The sequence below is a fragment of the Schistocerca piceifrons genome, unplaced genomic scaffold (assembly GCF_021461385.2).
Source record: "Schistocerca piceifrons isolate TAMUIC-IGC-003096 unplaced genomic scaffold, iqSchPice1.1 HiC_scaffold_2341, whole genome shotgun sequence".
Lineage (NCBI taxonomy): Eukaryota > Metazoa > Arthropoda > Insecta > Orthoptera > Acrididae > Schistocerca > Schistocerca piceifrons.
Window position 1 is genome coordinate 5,357,981 of NW_025728275.1, and position 16,259 is coordinate 5,374,239.

Sequence of the window (16,259 nt, forward strand, 5' to 3'; positions counted from 1 at the left end):
ACTTTCCATGTGTCCTTCGACTGCAGCCTCAACTGCCATATATGCGCTCGCGACGCTGGAAGTTTGCCCAAGCCGATTGGACACTTTTTTCGTCTCTAGCGACATTCGATGACCGTCGCTTTCCCAGCGTCGACGATGAGGTCACACATTTTACCAACGTTATTCTCACAACTGCGGAACGTTCAATACCACGCACCTCCGAATTGCCCCGGCGCCCCCCAGTTCCTTGGTGGAACGAGGCATGCCGTGACGCAATACGTGAGCGGCGACGTGCTCTTCGCGTTTTCCGTCACCATCCAACTTTGGCCAACTGTATCCGATACAAGCAGCTCCGTGCACGATGCCGTCGTGTCATCCGCGATAGCAAGAAGGCAAGCTGGCAATTCTTTATTAGCTCATTTAACACCTTTACTCCCTCCTCGGAAGTTTGGAGTCGGCTTCGACGGTTCTCAGGCGCGCCTAGTTTCTCCCCAGTCTCTGGGCTCACTGTCGTGCATGATACCTTAGTGGATCCCGTCGCAATTTCTAACTCATTGGGTCAGCACTTTGCTGAGATTTCGAGCTCTTCAAATTACCCGCCAGCGTTTCTCCCGAAGAAACGTGCAGCGGAAGTGCGACATCTTGCATTCTCCTCTCAAAATCCCGAAAGCTACAATACTGTTTTCTCCATGCGAGAACTCCAACATGCACTCTCTTCTTCTCGCTCCTCCGCCCCAGGACCGGATGGTATCCATGTCCAAATGTTGCTGCATTTATAAACCCATAGCCTGCGTTACCTCCTTCGCCTTCATAATCGAATTTGGACCGACAGTATCTTTCCCAGGCGATGGCGGGAAGCTATTGTCGTTCCCGTTCCGAAACCTGGAAAGGACAAACATCTCCCCTCTAGCTATCGCCCCATTTCTCTCACGAGTAGTGTCTGTAAGGTTTTGGAGCGTATGGTGAATTACCGTTTAGCTTGGTGGCTGGAATCCCGCAATCTTTTAACACCAGCCCAATGCGGATTCCGACAGCATCGTTCTGCCATTGACCATCTTGTTGCTCTCTCCACTTATATCATGAACAATTTCCTCCGGAAACGCCAAACGGTAGCAATATTTTTTGATCTGGAGAGAGCATACGATACCCGTTGGAGGACAGGCATCCTCCGCACACTGTTCTCTTAGCGCTTTCGAGGCCGGCTGCCCGTTTTTCTTCGCGAATTTATGGCAGAGCGCACATTTAGGGTGCGGGTGAACACTACTCTATCCCGTATTTTCTCCCAAGAAAACGGGGTACCCCAGGGCTCCGTGCTGAGTGTTGTACTGTTTGCCATCGCCATTAATCCAGTTATGGATTGTCTCCTTCCTGATGTCCCGGGCTCCCTCTTTGTGGACGATTTTGCGATCTACTACAGCTCTCAACGGACCAGCCTTCTTGAAAGACGTCTTCAAGGATGTCTCGATCGCCTCCACTCGTGGAGCATCGAAACCGGCTTCCGTTTCTCACCCAGTAAGACCGTTTGTGTTAATTTTTGGCGACGTAAGGAGTTTCTTCCGCCCTCCTTACATCTAGGTCCTGTCAACCTTCCGTTTTCCGACGTCGCTAAATTCTTGGGTCTTACGTTTGACAGAAAACTGTGCTGGTCCTCCCACGTTTCCTATCTTTCGGCTCGCTGTCTGCGTTCCCTTAACACCCTCCGTGTCCTGAATGGTACCTCCTGGGGAGCGGACCGAGTGGTCCTTCTCCGCCTCTATCGCGCCTTAGTGCGCTCGAAATTGGGTTATGGAAGCATAGTCTACTCCTGTGCTCGGCCGTCTATTCTTCGTCGTCTCGACTCTATCCACCACCGTGGATTACGTTTAGTGTCCGGAGCTTTTTACACCAGCCCTGTGGAAAGCCTTTATGCTGAGACTGCTGAACCTCCGCTGTCCAATCGGCGGGCAGTCCTTCTGAGTCGTTATGCTAGCCATCTGTCTTCCATGCCTGCTAATCCAGCCCTTTGACCTTTTTTCGATGCCTCCTTTGATGTCGGGTATGCAGGCCGCTCCTCCTCCCTACTACCCCCGGGAGCCCGCTTCCGTCAACTGCTCCATTCTCTTCCCTTCCGCTTTCCTAAAACGTTCTTGACAACTTGGGGTACAGCACCGCCTTGGCTCCGTCCCCGGATCGACTTGCTCAGAGACCTATGTCAATTTCCCAAGGATGGTACCCCTACACTTGTTTACCGTCGGGCATTTGCTGCTCTATGTGCACAAATGACGGAAGACACAGTTATTTACACCGATGGCTCGAAAACATCGTTAGGTGTAGGGAGTGCCTATATTGTTGGCGACACCCCAAATCACTTTCGGCTTCCCGACCAGTGTTCGGTTTATACTGCGGAGCTTTACGCTGTTCTCCAGGCTGTCCACTACATCCGCCGCCATCAGCGGGTACAGTACGTAATCTGCTCAGATTCTCTCATCTCTCTCCTAAGTCTCCAAGCTCTTTACCCTGTGCACCCTCTGGTCCACCGGATTCAGGACTGTCTGCGCTTGCCCCGCCTGAAGGGCGTCTCAGTGGCGTTCCTCTGGCTCCCAGGACACGCTGGTATCTGTGGAAATGAGGCGGCCGATATAGCGGCCAAGGCTGCAGTCTCTCTTCCTCGGGCAGCTATTCAGTCTCTTCCGTTTACCGATCTACGGAGCGGTTTATGTCGCCAAGTTGCTCATTTATGGCATGCGCATTGGTCAACACTTCCCCATAATAAATTGCGGGAAGTGAAAGCCCTTCCCTGCGCTTGGACCTCTTCCTCCCGAACGCGTCGTCGGGAGGAGGTAATTTTAGCTAGACTCCGGATAGTACACTGACTTTTTAGTCATCGACATCTTTTAAGCGGTGATCCTCCCCCACTCTGTCCCCACTGCTCTCAGCCGTGGACGGTCAGACACCTTTTAATTGAATGCCCCTATTTTAATCCGTTACGCTCCCGTCTACAGCTATCGCCTGATCTATCGTCGATTTTAGCAGATGACACGCGCTCAGCTGACCGCGTTCTAGAGTTTATTAGTGACAGTGAAATGACGTCAGTCATTTGAAGCCTTTTTTTTTGGGGACAACCAACCCCTTTCTATAGTGGATTTTTAAGCATTCCTTCTGCCTTTAGTTTCTCAAATTTTATGACTTTGTTCCCATTGCTGCTGATTTTAAATTTCGTTTTTTTCCTGTTTTCTACGTCACGGGCTGGGCGCTAATACCATAGAAGTTTTGCGCCCTAAAACCACAAACAAAAAAAACCCTGGGTAGACATGTAAGGCACGCACGTACCCCCTGGTAAAGGCCAGGCCCAGGGATGGGTGATTGCCTGAGCTGATACCTTCTGACCATGCCGATTGGTCCCTCCGTCTGTTTCTCGGGAGGTGTGACCTGAGGTGTAAACTTTCACCTAAGGTGGGAGTGCCCTCTGAGAGGGTCCCTATAAGGAAGGAGCATGCCATCGGAGACGTTGGCAATCATGGGGGATTCCTCCACAATGGATTTCTCTTCTTCTCTCTAGACTTCTGCCCAAAAACGGAAACTTGCCCAGCCACCAGTGACAAAAGTACTACCACCTGCCCCACAGTTCCTAGTCGTTTCTCGATCTGAGGACGGAAAGGATTTTTCCTCCGTTAACCCTTTCGTTATCCAGAAGGGCGTAGATGCCATAGCCGGATCTGTCAAATCTTGTACCAGGTTGCGTAACGGTACATTATTACTAGAAACTGAGAGCGCCTTTCAGGCACAAAAACTGCTTCGGGCCACACTCCTGTACTCGTTCCCTGTCTGGGTGGAGGCTCACCGATCTTTGAATTCGTCTCGTGGTGTAGTCTATACAAGCTCCCTCGACGGATTGACTGACGAGGAGATTCAATATTTCCTCGCTGAGCAGGGCGTGACGGCTGTCCATAGGGTCATGAAAAAGGTCAACAATGACCTTGTACCGACCCGGACACTTCTCTTGACCTTCGATAGTGTTCAGCTGCCATCGCGCATCAAGGCAGGCTACGAGGTTATTTCTGTTCGCCCCTATGTCCCGACACCTACGCGCTGCTACCAGTGTCAGCGTTTCAATCACACTCGACAGTCTTGTTCCAATGCGGCTAAATGTGTCACTTGTGGCAGGGATGCCCATGAGGGTGACTGTCCACCTCCGTCTCCTCGTTGTGTGAACTGTCAGGGTGACCATGCCACATCTTCCCGCGACTGTCTTGTCTATAAGGAAGAACGCTGTATCCAAGAAATTCAGGTCAAAGAGAAAGTGTCCACCTCTGCTGTTCGCAAGCTATTGGCTAGTAGGAAGCCCACGCTGCTCCCAGCGGGGAAATACAGTACTGTCCTCGCCTCTCCTCGGACTACCAGGGAGGTGGCAACCCAGACATGCGATCTGACCTTCAGCACCACGGTCGTCCGTTCGGCCAGTGCTAAGATCGAGCGGTCGACGTCTCCTCTTCGTCCCATCACCCCACAGACACCAGCCCCTTCATCAGCTTCTGCTAAGACGAAGGCCCAGAAGTCAGATGCACGGGCCTTCAAGAAGGAATCGTCCCGTACAGACTTCCTACGAACCTTGACCTCCTAGCCTTCGACCGGTACTTCCGCCAAACGTCCTTCCAAGAAGGCTCATAGGAAGCACAGTTCTCCTTCTCCGCCACGGCGCATTTCTTCTACTGCGCCACCCAGCGGTTGCCGCCCCAGGCCGTCATCCGTTTCGCCTGGCCGCACTGCTGGTAGCCGGACATCTGTCCGTTCTCTGGCGGAGGAAGCTCCCCCTCCCGGCCATCTTCCCAAGATGGCCGATGACCCTATGGACCCAATGGACGATGACTGTCCGCCTACTGATAGCGGCGGCAGTGCTCGCTCGAAGCCAGGCCCTAAGCGGCCTTCGAGGTGACCCCTTCTCTCATCTTCCTTTTCTTACGATGGCACTTATTAACTGGAATATTCGCAGCATTCGCTCCAACCGAGAGGACTTGAAGTTGCTGCTCCGCTTGCATCGTCCGCTCGTCGTAGCCCTCCAGGAAACGAAGCTACGCCCATGCGATCAAATTGCCTTGGCACACTACACCTCTGTGCGTTTTGACCTACCCCCTGTGGTAGGTATCCCAGCTCATGGAGGGGTTATGTTGCTGGTCCGGGATGATATTTACTACGATCCCATCACGTTGCACACTGGCCTGCAGGCAGTTGCCATCCGCTTTACTCTCCCCACTTTTACGTTTTCCTTTTGTACCGTTTACGCTCCATCGTCATCTGCCGTTACCAGGGCAGACATGACGCAACTTATTGCTCAGCTACCTGCACCATTTTTGTTAACTGGAGACTTCAATGCCCACCATCCTCTTTGGGGCTCTCCAGCATCCTGCCCGAGGGGCTCCTTGTTAGCAGACCTTTTCAACCAGCTCAATCTTGTCTGCCTCAATACTGGCGCCCCTACTTTTCTTTCGGACACATCTCATACCTATTCCCATTTAGACCTCTCTATATGTACTCCCCAACTTGCACGCCGGTTTGAGTGGTATGCACTTGCTGATACATATTCGAGCGACCACTTCCCGTGTGTTATCCATCTCCTGCAGCATACTCCCTCTCCGTGCTCCTCTCGTTGGACCATCTCCAAGGCAGACTGGGGGCTCTTCTCTTCCAGGGCGACCTTTCAGGATCAAACCTTCACAAGCTGCGATCGTCAGGTCGCACACCTCACGGAAGTCATTCTCGCTGCTGCTGAATATTCCATCCCTCACCCTACTTCTTCTCCACGTCGCGTACAGGTCCCCTGGTGGACCGCAGCATGTAGAGACGCTTTACGTGCTCGTCGACGTGCTTTACGCACCTTTAAACGCCACCCTACAGTGGCGAATTGTATTAATTATAAACGATTACGTGCTCAGTGTCGTCGTATTATTAAAGAAAGCAAGAAAGCCAGCTGGGCTGCTTTCACAAGCACCTTCAACAGTTCTACTCCTTCTGTTGTCTGGGGTAGCCTGCGCCGGCTATCTGGCACTAAGGTCCACTCCCCAGTTTCTGGCTTGAAGGTCGCGAATGAAGTCCTTGTGGCCCCTGAGGCTGTCTCCAATGCCTTCGGCCGCTTTTTCGCCGAGGTTTCGAGCTCCGCTCATTACCACCCTGCCTTCCTCCCCCGCAAACAGGCAGAGGAGGCTAGGCCACCTGACTTCCGCTCCTCGAATTGTGAAAGTTATAATGCCCCATTCACCATGCGGGAACTCGAAACCGCACTTGGCCGATCACGGTCCTCCGCTCCAGGGCCTGATTCTATTCATATTCAGATGCTGAAGAACCTTTCTCCTGCGGGTAAAGGTTTTCTTCTTCGTACATACAATCGCATCTGGATTGAGGGACATGTTCCCGCATGCTGGCGCGAGTCTATTGTCCGGATTCCTAAGCCGGGGAAGGACAAGCACTTGCCTTCCAGTTATCGACCTATCTCGCTTACCAGCTGTGTCTGTAAAGTGATGGAGCGAATGGTTAACTCTCGATTGGTTTGGCTGCTCGAGTCTCGACGCCTACTTACCAATGTACAATGTGGATTTCGAAGGCGCCGTTCTGCTGTTGACCATCTGGTTACCTTGTCGACCTTCATTATGAATAACTTCGTGCGGAAGCGCCCGACCGCGGCTGTGTTCTTTGATTTGGAGAAGGCTTACGACACCTGTTGGAGGGCGGGCATTCTCCGCTCCCTGCATACATGGGTCTTTCGCGGTCGCCTCCCTCTTTTTATTCGTTCCTTTTTAATGGATCGACAGTTTCGGGTACGTGTGGGTTCTGTCCTGTCCGACACCTTTCGCCAGGAGAATGGGGTGCCACAGGGCTCAGTTTTGAGCGTCGCTCTCTTCGCCATCGCGATCAATCCAATAATGGATTGCCTCCCAGCTGATGTATCAGGCTCCCTTTTCGTGGACGATTTCACCATCTATTGCAGCGCGCAGTGTCCACGTGTCCTGGAGCGCTGTCTTCAGCGTTCTCTTGACCGTCTTTACTCCTGGAGTGTCGCCAATGGCTTCCGTTTTTCTGCCGAGAAGACGGTCTGTATTAACTTCTGGCGCTACAAAGAGTTTCTCCCACCGTCCTTACGACTCGGTCCCGTTGCTCTCCCACTCGTGGAGACAATCAAATTTTTAGGCCTTACCTTTGACAGGAAACTTAGCTGGTCTCCACATGTGTCATATTTGGCCGCCCGTTGTACCCGTTCTTTAAATGTCCTCCGTGTTCTCAGTGGTATGTCGTGGGGAGCGGATCGAACCGTCCTACTTCGTCTATATCGGTCGATCGTCGGCTCCAAGCTGGATTATGGGAGCTTCGTATACTCCTCTGCACGGCCATCCATCTTACGCCGCCTCAACTCCATACAACATCGGGGTTTACGACTTGCGATCGGAGCGTTTTATACGAGTCCCGTAGAGTCTTCATGCTGACGCTGGCGAATTGCCACTCACCTACCGGCGCGATATACTGCTTTGTCGGTATGCATGTCGGCTACTGTCAATGCCCGACCACCCGTCTTATCGTTCCTTTTTTGACGACTCTCTCGACCGTCAATACGGGTTGTATGTCTCTGCCCTGCTACCCCCTGCAGTTCGCTTTCGTCGCCTCCATCAACACCTTAATTTTTCACTCCCTACAACCTTTCGAGTGGACGAGAGCCACACGCCACCTTGGCTCCAGGCTCAGGTCTGCGTTCACCTTGACCTCAGCTCGCTCCAAAAAGAGGTTACCCCCGGTTCGGTCTACCACTCCCGTTTTGTTGAACTTCGTTCGAAGTTCATCAATATGACCTTCATTTATACAGATGGCTCAAAGACCAATGACGGGGTCGGGTGTTCTTTTATTGTCGGGGCACAAAGTTTCAAATACCAGTTCCATGGCCATTGTTCGGTCTTCACAGCTGAGCTCTTTGCCTGTACCAGGCTGCTCTTTACATCTGCCGCCACCGCCATTCTGCTTATGTCATCTGCTCCGATTCCCTGAGCGCCATCCAGAGCCTCAGTGATCCGTATCCGGTTCACCCTTTCGTGCACCGGATCCAACGCTCTCTTCAGCAGCTGGTGGACGTCGGTTCTCCGGTTAGCTTTATGTGGGTCCCTGGCCATGTCGGTATCCCTGGGAACGAAGCTGCGGTCCTCCAGCCTCGGACAGCTTCTTGTTGTGTCCCTTCGTCAGATTGTAGCAGGGTCATTTGTCGGCGCATTTTATCGCTGTGGCATGCCGATTGAGCTGCACTTACAGACAACAAGCTTCGGGTCTTGAAACCTCTTCCCGCGGCTTGGACGTCCTCCTCCCGCCCTTCTCGGCGGGAGGAGGTCGTCGTTTTGGCCCGGTTACGCATTGGACACTGCCGGTTCAGCCATCGCCATCTGCTGACGGCTGCACCGGCGCCGTTCTGCCCATGTGGGCAATTGCTGACGGTCCGCCACATTGTAATGTCCTGTCCGGATTTTAACACACTGCTTCTAGATCTTAACCTGCCATGTACTCTAGATGCAATTTTAGCGGACGACTTACGAGCAGCTGCTCGCGTTCTTCGTTTTATCAATTTGACAAACCTCTCTAAGGACATTTGATGATGCTGTTTTTTAATCCTATGCCTGTCAGTCTGTCTTTTATCGTGTTTTCCCTTTTAGTTGTTGTTTTAAACTTGTGCCTCGCGGTGCATTCTTAACGTAGTCAGGGCGCTAATGACCATTGAAGTTGTGCGCCCTAAAACCACAAAAAAAAACTAGTGGTCAATCACATGGATTTCTTTTGTCTAAGCTCTCAGTGGGTAGGCTATAGCAACAAACTCTCGGACACTAAACTAAATTTCTATAGAGTAAATTGCATTTTCTCTTATTAGTCATATTTATAACACAATATTTCTATTTCCTTGTTGATTTCATAGATACTATAGAATCCTTTTGAAATGATGCTCCAGGATTCCTGTGAGAAATACGTATATTGCATGTTGTGACTAGTTCAGTTGATTTTCCCATATTTTTCCTGCCACGAATTGAACTTAAACTGCTAAAGACAATAATAAGATAATACGTTTCATGGAAGACCTACTCGTTTGACTAACCCCAGAATTCTGCCACACAGCAACAGGGGAAGCTGTTGTGCAGTATTAAAATTCCTGATCATGGCCAACTGCATCCTCATACACAGATACTTTTCATTTGGGGGTTATCTTCTTGACACCCTCCTTATCCAACCACTTTCATGGACTGCATAGAGGAATCCTTTTTAGCCATTCAGAATACCAAACCCTGAACTTTGTTTATCTTCACGGACAACATCTGCAAGATCTGACCAGATGGTGAGGACATTCTATCCACATTCCAACAGAAACTCAACACCTTCTCCCCACCAGTTTCACCTGGTCGTTCTCGGCCCAACAGGCCACTTTCCTCACTGTCAAACTCCACCGCACATATGGCAGAGTGCTCTGTTAGTATCCTCATCTGTACTGAATCTACTGATAACTGTCAGTAGCCCTATGTGACCTTTGGCACCAGTTCTGTACTGAGAAGTCATTTCCGTATGGCTGAGTGACCTGCTTGAGGTCATGAAGGGCCCCTCTCCAGATGTGATAGCCTCACTGAGACCCTCAGCTGAAATTGCCCTCCCATATCTCATCTGGAAACACATCTCCCCACCTTATTCACATGCCCAATACCCAGCCACAGAGTAGCAGTACCCTCCCCCTTCCTTTCACAACTCAGTATCATCTGAGAGGGATCATCTCGATCGTCTACTCTGCCAAGCTCACTACTACTGCTTATGACAGTGGTACTCCACTGTGGACCTGACCTATCTGATAAATTTCCTTCCCTATCCAACATTAGTACTGCCATGAGCACCTCTATCCTCATCTGAGGGATGACCACCTGTGAGTGTGGCCATGCAGTCTACCAACTCAGCTGCACAGCCACTGTGCCCTGTGCCACATTCTATGCCGGCAAGACCACAGACGTGCTGTGCATCAGCACAGACAGCTCTTGCCAAACTGCAGCTGAGGGTAGCAGACTGCCTAGTTGCTTAGTTTGCCAGCAGATGAGATGTGCTAGATTTAAGCGACAGCTTCACGATGTGTGCCATTGTGATTTGTCCTCCTGACAGCAACTTTTCTGAACTGGGAAGGTGAAATTCTTCTTTGTCCTCCCAGCCTAGATATTCTCTAATTCTCATCCCCATCTCCCTCTATCCGCTTCCCTGCTCCCACTCCACCTTCTACATCTGGTTGCTCCCTCAGGCAGGTGTGTGTTTGAGTTAATGCTTATGTTTTTGTTCCCTGCAGGTTAAGTTATTTAAAACTGTATGCTCGGAACAAGAGAATGAGCCATGTATACTTTGTGTCTCCTGTGGCTGTGAACAATGATGCTACTCTTAATATTGTTTGAAGCTGCTGTTGTGTGGTTCCATTGACGAAGTGCAAGCAGGCTCTGTCAGATGATAGTCTGCCCAACCTGTGCCGATGGCAGCATCTGGCACCTTCTCATCAGATTCTACTTCGAAATAAGTATTGGTCGAATTTTCCTGCATACATTCAATAAACGTGATGGGCACTGCATGCTGCTGCACCTACATTAAATGTGTATCTGTTAGTTCCTATAGTCAGAAGTTCTTTATAAGTGACAACTGTTGGACTCCACTGTAGACACAGAGTAGACAGTACTGTGTGGCTTTTAGAGACAGTGGTACAGTTATGTTTACCAGGCAGAAGTTTTGCTGCAAAACGTAAGCAAAAAAGCAGTGGGACTTCGCATTAGACAGTCGAAAATCTATTGAGGATACTTTGTGAGTCATTGTATGTGATACATTCTACATTCTCCTAGAGCCAAATGCTTAGCATTTTAGTCACTTGGCTACAAGAAGTACCATAGTGAAAGAATGAAACAGTTTTTCATATTCCTCATTAGTGTGTCGTGCAAATAGGAACAGCTTTGTTGGCTGGCAGCTCATTGTAGCCCTTGGAAGTTCAGGTGACTCTTACCACCTGTGAAGGATATGTTTCCGCACAAAGCATCACATCATCACAGAGCCATTTCGAGCTAATGCTGCCCTATCATAAGCTGTCTTCTGGAAGGCTACTTGAGCTCTGGTATTACAAGAAGCTGCAAATGATTGATTTATGGGCAGAGAACAGTGTATTTGTGTGTTTGGCCAATACATTTAGAGCAGGATATTTTGATGACCCAGCCTGTCATTATCTTACAGCAAGAATGCATGATGACTAAACCCATTGCATGGGAAGGAGAAATGTGCACGAAACAGACTACTTGGCTAAACATTCAAGAGTACAACGTTGATGGATTGCATTGAGGAAACCTGAGAAATAGAGCAGAAAAGTAATTTGTGAAACTGCATATAACTTTGGAATGATCGAATTTTACATGGTTTCTTAACATTCAGATACTGAGAAACTTTGTTTGCAGAAGTAGGGCTCACTAGTATGAGTAAGTTGCAAAAATCTGCATAACATAAAATAAATTTGAAGTGCTCATTCAAAAACTATACAACACTCACAGCTTTCAAGTCCTAAACTGCTTGTAGTGCAGTAATTCTTAGTTGAGGGTTTCGCCCCGCATCCATATTCCCCTTGTGTTAAGTTCGCCATTTTGTCTGCGATTCAGACCCAAATGCTTTGTAGATCGAGATGTCTATCTTTCCTCATGAACTTATCCTGTGGTGTGTGGTGCTCATTCATTAAAAGGATCGCCTTCTGTACATCTATCATCAATTACAAGATTTTAACTTGCCACCTCGGTGTCATATACCTTGTCACATGTGGTGCAAGAAACTGGTACTGGACACTACAACCACTAATTCCATTGGTAACAGATTATATTTTTGGTAAGTGCACCAATTTTGTCACCATCTCCTCTGTCTGCACACTTCATAAAACTGAGATGTAGGCTGTGAACATAGGAAAAACTCTCTTTACCAGCTCCAGCACTTGTAGTTAACATAGTTATTAAACATCTGCCCACTGTTCAACACCTCATCTGTACAGAAATAGTTAGGTCTCCTGTAATACAAACTGGAAAAAAATTAAGTTTAAACTTTTCCTGTCTGTTGTTGTTGTTTCTTTTGAAAATTATCACAATTTGTAACAGCTGTTGTTTTCTGTTTGAATTCAGTTGTTTTCTGTTTGAATTCAGTTGTTTTCTGTTTGAATTCAGTTGTTTTCTGTTTGAATTCAGTTGTTTTCTGTTTGAATTCAGTTGTTTTCTGTTTGAATTCAGTTGTTTTCTGTTTGAATTCAGTTGTTTTCTGTTTGAATTCAGTTGTTTTCTGTTTGAATTCAGTTGTTTTCTGTTTGAATTCAGTTGTTTTCTGTTTGAATTCAGTTGTTTTCTGTTTGAATTCAGTTGTTTTCTGTTTGAATTCAGTTGTTTTCTGTTTGAATTCAGTTGTTTTCTGTTTGAATTCAGTTGTTTTCTGTTTGAATTCAGTTGTTTTCTGTTTGAATTCAGTTGTTTTCTGTTTGAATTCAGTTGTTTTCTGTTTGAATTCAGTTGTTTTCTGTTTGAATTCAGTTGTTTTCTGTTTGAATTCAGTTGTTTTCTGTTTGAATTCAGTTGTTTTCTGTTTGAATTCAGTTGTTTTCTGTTTGAATTCAGTTGTTTTCTGTTTGAATTCAGTTGTTTTCTGTTTGAATTCAGTTGTTTTCTGTTTGAATTCAGTTGTTTTCTGTTTGAATTCAGTTGTTTTCTGTTTGAATTCAGTTGTTTTCTCTTTGAATTCAGTTGTTTTCTCTTTGAATTCAGTTGTTTTCTCTTTGAATTCAGTTGTTTTCTCTTTGAATTCAGTTGTTTTCTCTTTGAATTCAGTTGTTTTCTCTTTGAATTCAGTTGTTTTCTCTTTGAATTCAGTTGTTTTCTCTTTGAATTCAGTTGTTTTCTCTTTGAATTCAGTTGTTTTCTCTTTGAATTCAGTTGTTTTCTCTTTGAATTCAGTTGTTTTCTCTTTGAATTCAGTTGTTTTCTCTTTGAATTCAGTTGTTTTCTCTTTGAATTCAGTTGTTTTCTCTTTGAATTCAGTTGTTTTCTCTTTGAATTCAGTTGTTTTCTCTTTGAATTCAGTTGTTTTCTCTTTGAATTCAGTTGTTTTCTCTTTGAATTCAGTTGTTTTCTCTTTGAATTCAGTTGTTTTCTCTTTGAATTCAGTTGTTTTCTCTTTGAATTCAGTTGTTTTCTCTTTGAATTCAGTTGTTTTCTCTTTGAATTCAGTTGTTTTCTCTTTGAATTCAGTTGTTTTCTCTTTGAATTCAGTTGTTTTCTCTTTGAATTCAGTTGTTTTCTCTTTGAATTCAGTTGTTTTCTCTTTGAATTCAGTTGTTTTCTCTTTGAATTCAGTTGTTTTCTCTTTGAATTCAGTTGTTTTCTCTTTGAATTCAGTTGTTTTCTCTTTGAATTCAGTTGTTTTCTCTTTGAATTCAGTTGTTTTCTCTTTGAATTCAGTTGTTTTCTCTTTGAATTCAGTTGTTTTCTCTTTGAATTCAGTTGTTTTCTCTTTGAATTCAGTTGTTTTCTCTTTGAATTCAGTTGTTTTCTCTTTGAATTCAGTTGTTTTCTCTTTGAATTCAGTTGTTTTCTCTTTGAATTCAGTTGTTTTCTCTTTGAATTCAGTTGTTTTCTCTTTGAATTCAGTTGTTTTCTCTTTGAATTCAGTTGTTTTCTCTTTGAATTCAGTTGTTTTCTCTTTGAATTCAGTTGTTTTCTCTTTGAATTCAGTTGTTTTCTCTTTGAATTCAGTTGTTTTCTCTTTGAATTCAGTTGTTTTCTCTTTGAATTCAGTTGTTTTCTCTTTGAATTCAGTTGTTTTCTCTTTGAATTCAGTTGTTTTCTCTTTGAATTCAGTTGTTTTCTCTTTGAATTCAGTTGTTTTCTCTTTGAATTCAGTTGTTTTCTCTTTGAATTCAGTTGTTTTCTCTTTGAATTCAGTTGTTTTCTCTTTGAATTCAGTTGTTTTCTCTTTGAATTCAGTTGTTTTCTCTTTGAATTCAGTTGTTTTCTCTTTGAATTCAGTTGTTTTCTCTTTGAATTCAGTTGTTTTCTCTTCGAATTCAGTTGTTTTCTCTTCGAATTCAGTTGTTTTCTCTTCGAATTCAGTTGTTTTCTCTTCGAATTCAGTTGTTTTCTCTTCGAATTCAGTTGTTTTCTCTTCGAATTCAGTTGTTTTCTCTTCGAATTCAGTTGTTTTCTCTTCGAATTCAGTTGTTTTCTCTTCGAATTCAGTTGTTTTCTCTTCGAATTCAGTTGTTTTCTCTTCGAATTCAGTTGTTTTCTCTTCGAATTCAGTTGTTTTCTCTTTGAATTCAGTTGTTTTCTCTTTGAATTCAGTTGTTTTCTCTTTGAATTCAGTTGTTTTCTCTTTGAATTCAGTTGATTTACATTAATTCTGTTTTTTCTTTTTATACAGGAAGAGAAGTACTGTCATTAACACAAATTACCATGGGTAAGTTGTTTACATCAGTAATTTGCTTATCTTCTGTTTTTCTGACCAAAGCATGTTCTTTGCCAAAGGTTGCTGTGATACAGAAGTATATTTTTCAAAAATATGAACTTTCTTTTAGTGTGTAATAGCTTTCAGTTATAAGAAAATTAACTAATACGGAGTAAGAAATCTAAATTTAACAATAAAGTTGATAAATGAGTACTTTGAGTGTGACTGTAAATGACTTCTCCTCCAAAAACTGCTTTATACAATTAGCACTTTGCAGGTGAAGTAAAATTGAACAGCAACATTAAGTAAATCAACACTATCCACCATCATGGCATCCGTTCAGTCATGGGTGCCCTTTACACCAGCCCGGTTGAGTCTGTATGCTGAACCTGCTGAACTACCACTCTCTCTTTCTGCCATAACATTCTCGTCAGCAGGTATGAATGAATGCCATTTGTCAACCATGTGTGGCAACTCCTTTATGCCTCCTTTGGTGATTTCTTTGTCAGTATGGGGCTTGCCCACTTCTGTTATCCCCTGGAGTCTGCTCTCGCCACTTGGTCTGGTGGCTTAACTTCAGACTACCAGCAACTTTCCCAGTTGGTGTGAACCCTTCATCACCTTCACTTCGCAAAGCAGCCCATGTTAACCTCGACACTATTTCAGCCTTGGTCTATCACCTCCAGTTCACAACTTTCTCATGGAACTTCGCAATAGTTCCTTTATATAAACTGATGACTCTGACTGAGGTCGTGTGTGCCTTTGTCATTGCCACTTGTGTTTTTTTTATATTGCCAGTATTTACAGCCGAGCTTCTGTCTTGTATCAGGCCAGAGAGTACATCCAGTAACATAGCCTTTCCAATTGTGTCCTTTGCCCAGACTCTCTAAGTGCCCTCCAAAGTCTATGTGCGCTGTCCACTACTCATCCCTTAGTGCAGCGGGTCAAGGAAAACTGTCAACTGCTTCCTGTTGGTGGAGCCAGTGTGATGTTTCTGTGGGTCCCTGGTGATGTTGATGTGCCAGGAAATGAGGCTGCTGATGCTATTACCAAGGTTGCAGTCCTCGTGCCTCAGCCCACATGTACCTATGTTCCTTCCAATGATCTCTGCATTGCCGTCTGTCAGGAGGTGGTGTCCCTTTGGCACCGCCAATGGTCCTCTGTTCATGGGAATAAGCTTCGGCTTATTAAGCCTCTCCCAGTGCCTTGAACGATTTCTTCTTGGCCCACCTGCTGGGAGGAGATCACTTTAATTCGGCTGCATACTGGGCACTGCCTTTTTAGCCATCGTCATTTGCTAAGTGGCGCTACCACACCACTTTTTACACATTGTGCCCAAATTTTTACTGTCCACCACTTTCTGCTAGAATGCGCTTTTTTAACCATTTATGTTCCTGCTTTGGTTTGTCATCTGATTTATCAGCTGTTGTCCTCAGCACACTGCCAATCTGCCTAGTCTGCTGTCACTCCTGACTGTTGGTAGCCTCTCCATCAGTTGGTGAGGCATATCTCCATGATCTGTATTGATAAAAAGAAAATAATACATCAACCAGTTGTAGAAAAATAGAATACCGGCAGCATAAAGATAACCAGACCAGGTTTTAGGACATTGTTTGATGTTCCAAAGATTTGTATCTGTGTTCTACAACAATGAGCCTTACTTATTTGATACCTTAATTTCACTTACTCCAAAACTTTTCCGGATTCCCATAGTCACCATTCACATTAAAAAAAATTTAAAAAATATTGAATAAATCCCTTCAAATCAAAAATATTCGAAAGTAATGATATCATCATGTTAAGAAAATTTCAGAGTAGAG

At 45.7% G+C, this 16,259-nt stretch overlaps 1 protein-coding gene across 1 annotated transcript in view; it reads right to left on the reverse strand.

Annotated features, from left to right (window-relative positions):
• The window catches only part of LOC124742883 (trichohyalin-like), a 108,133-nt gene that overhangs the window by 10,321 nt on the left and 81,553 nt on the right, over window positions 1-16,259 (reverse strand). The window contains exon 2 of the mRNA XM_047248824.1: window positions 12,055-14,366. Coding sequence (XP_047104780.1) covers window positions 12,055-14,366 — 2,312 coding nt within the window. The remainder of the gene's footprint in view (window positions 1-12,054; window positions 14,367-16,259) is intronic.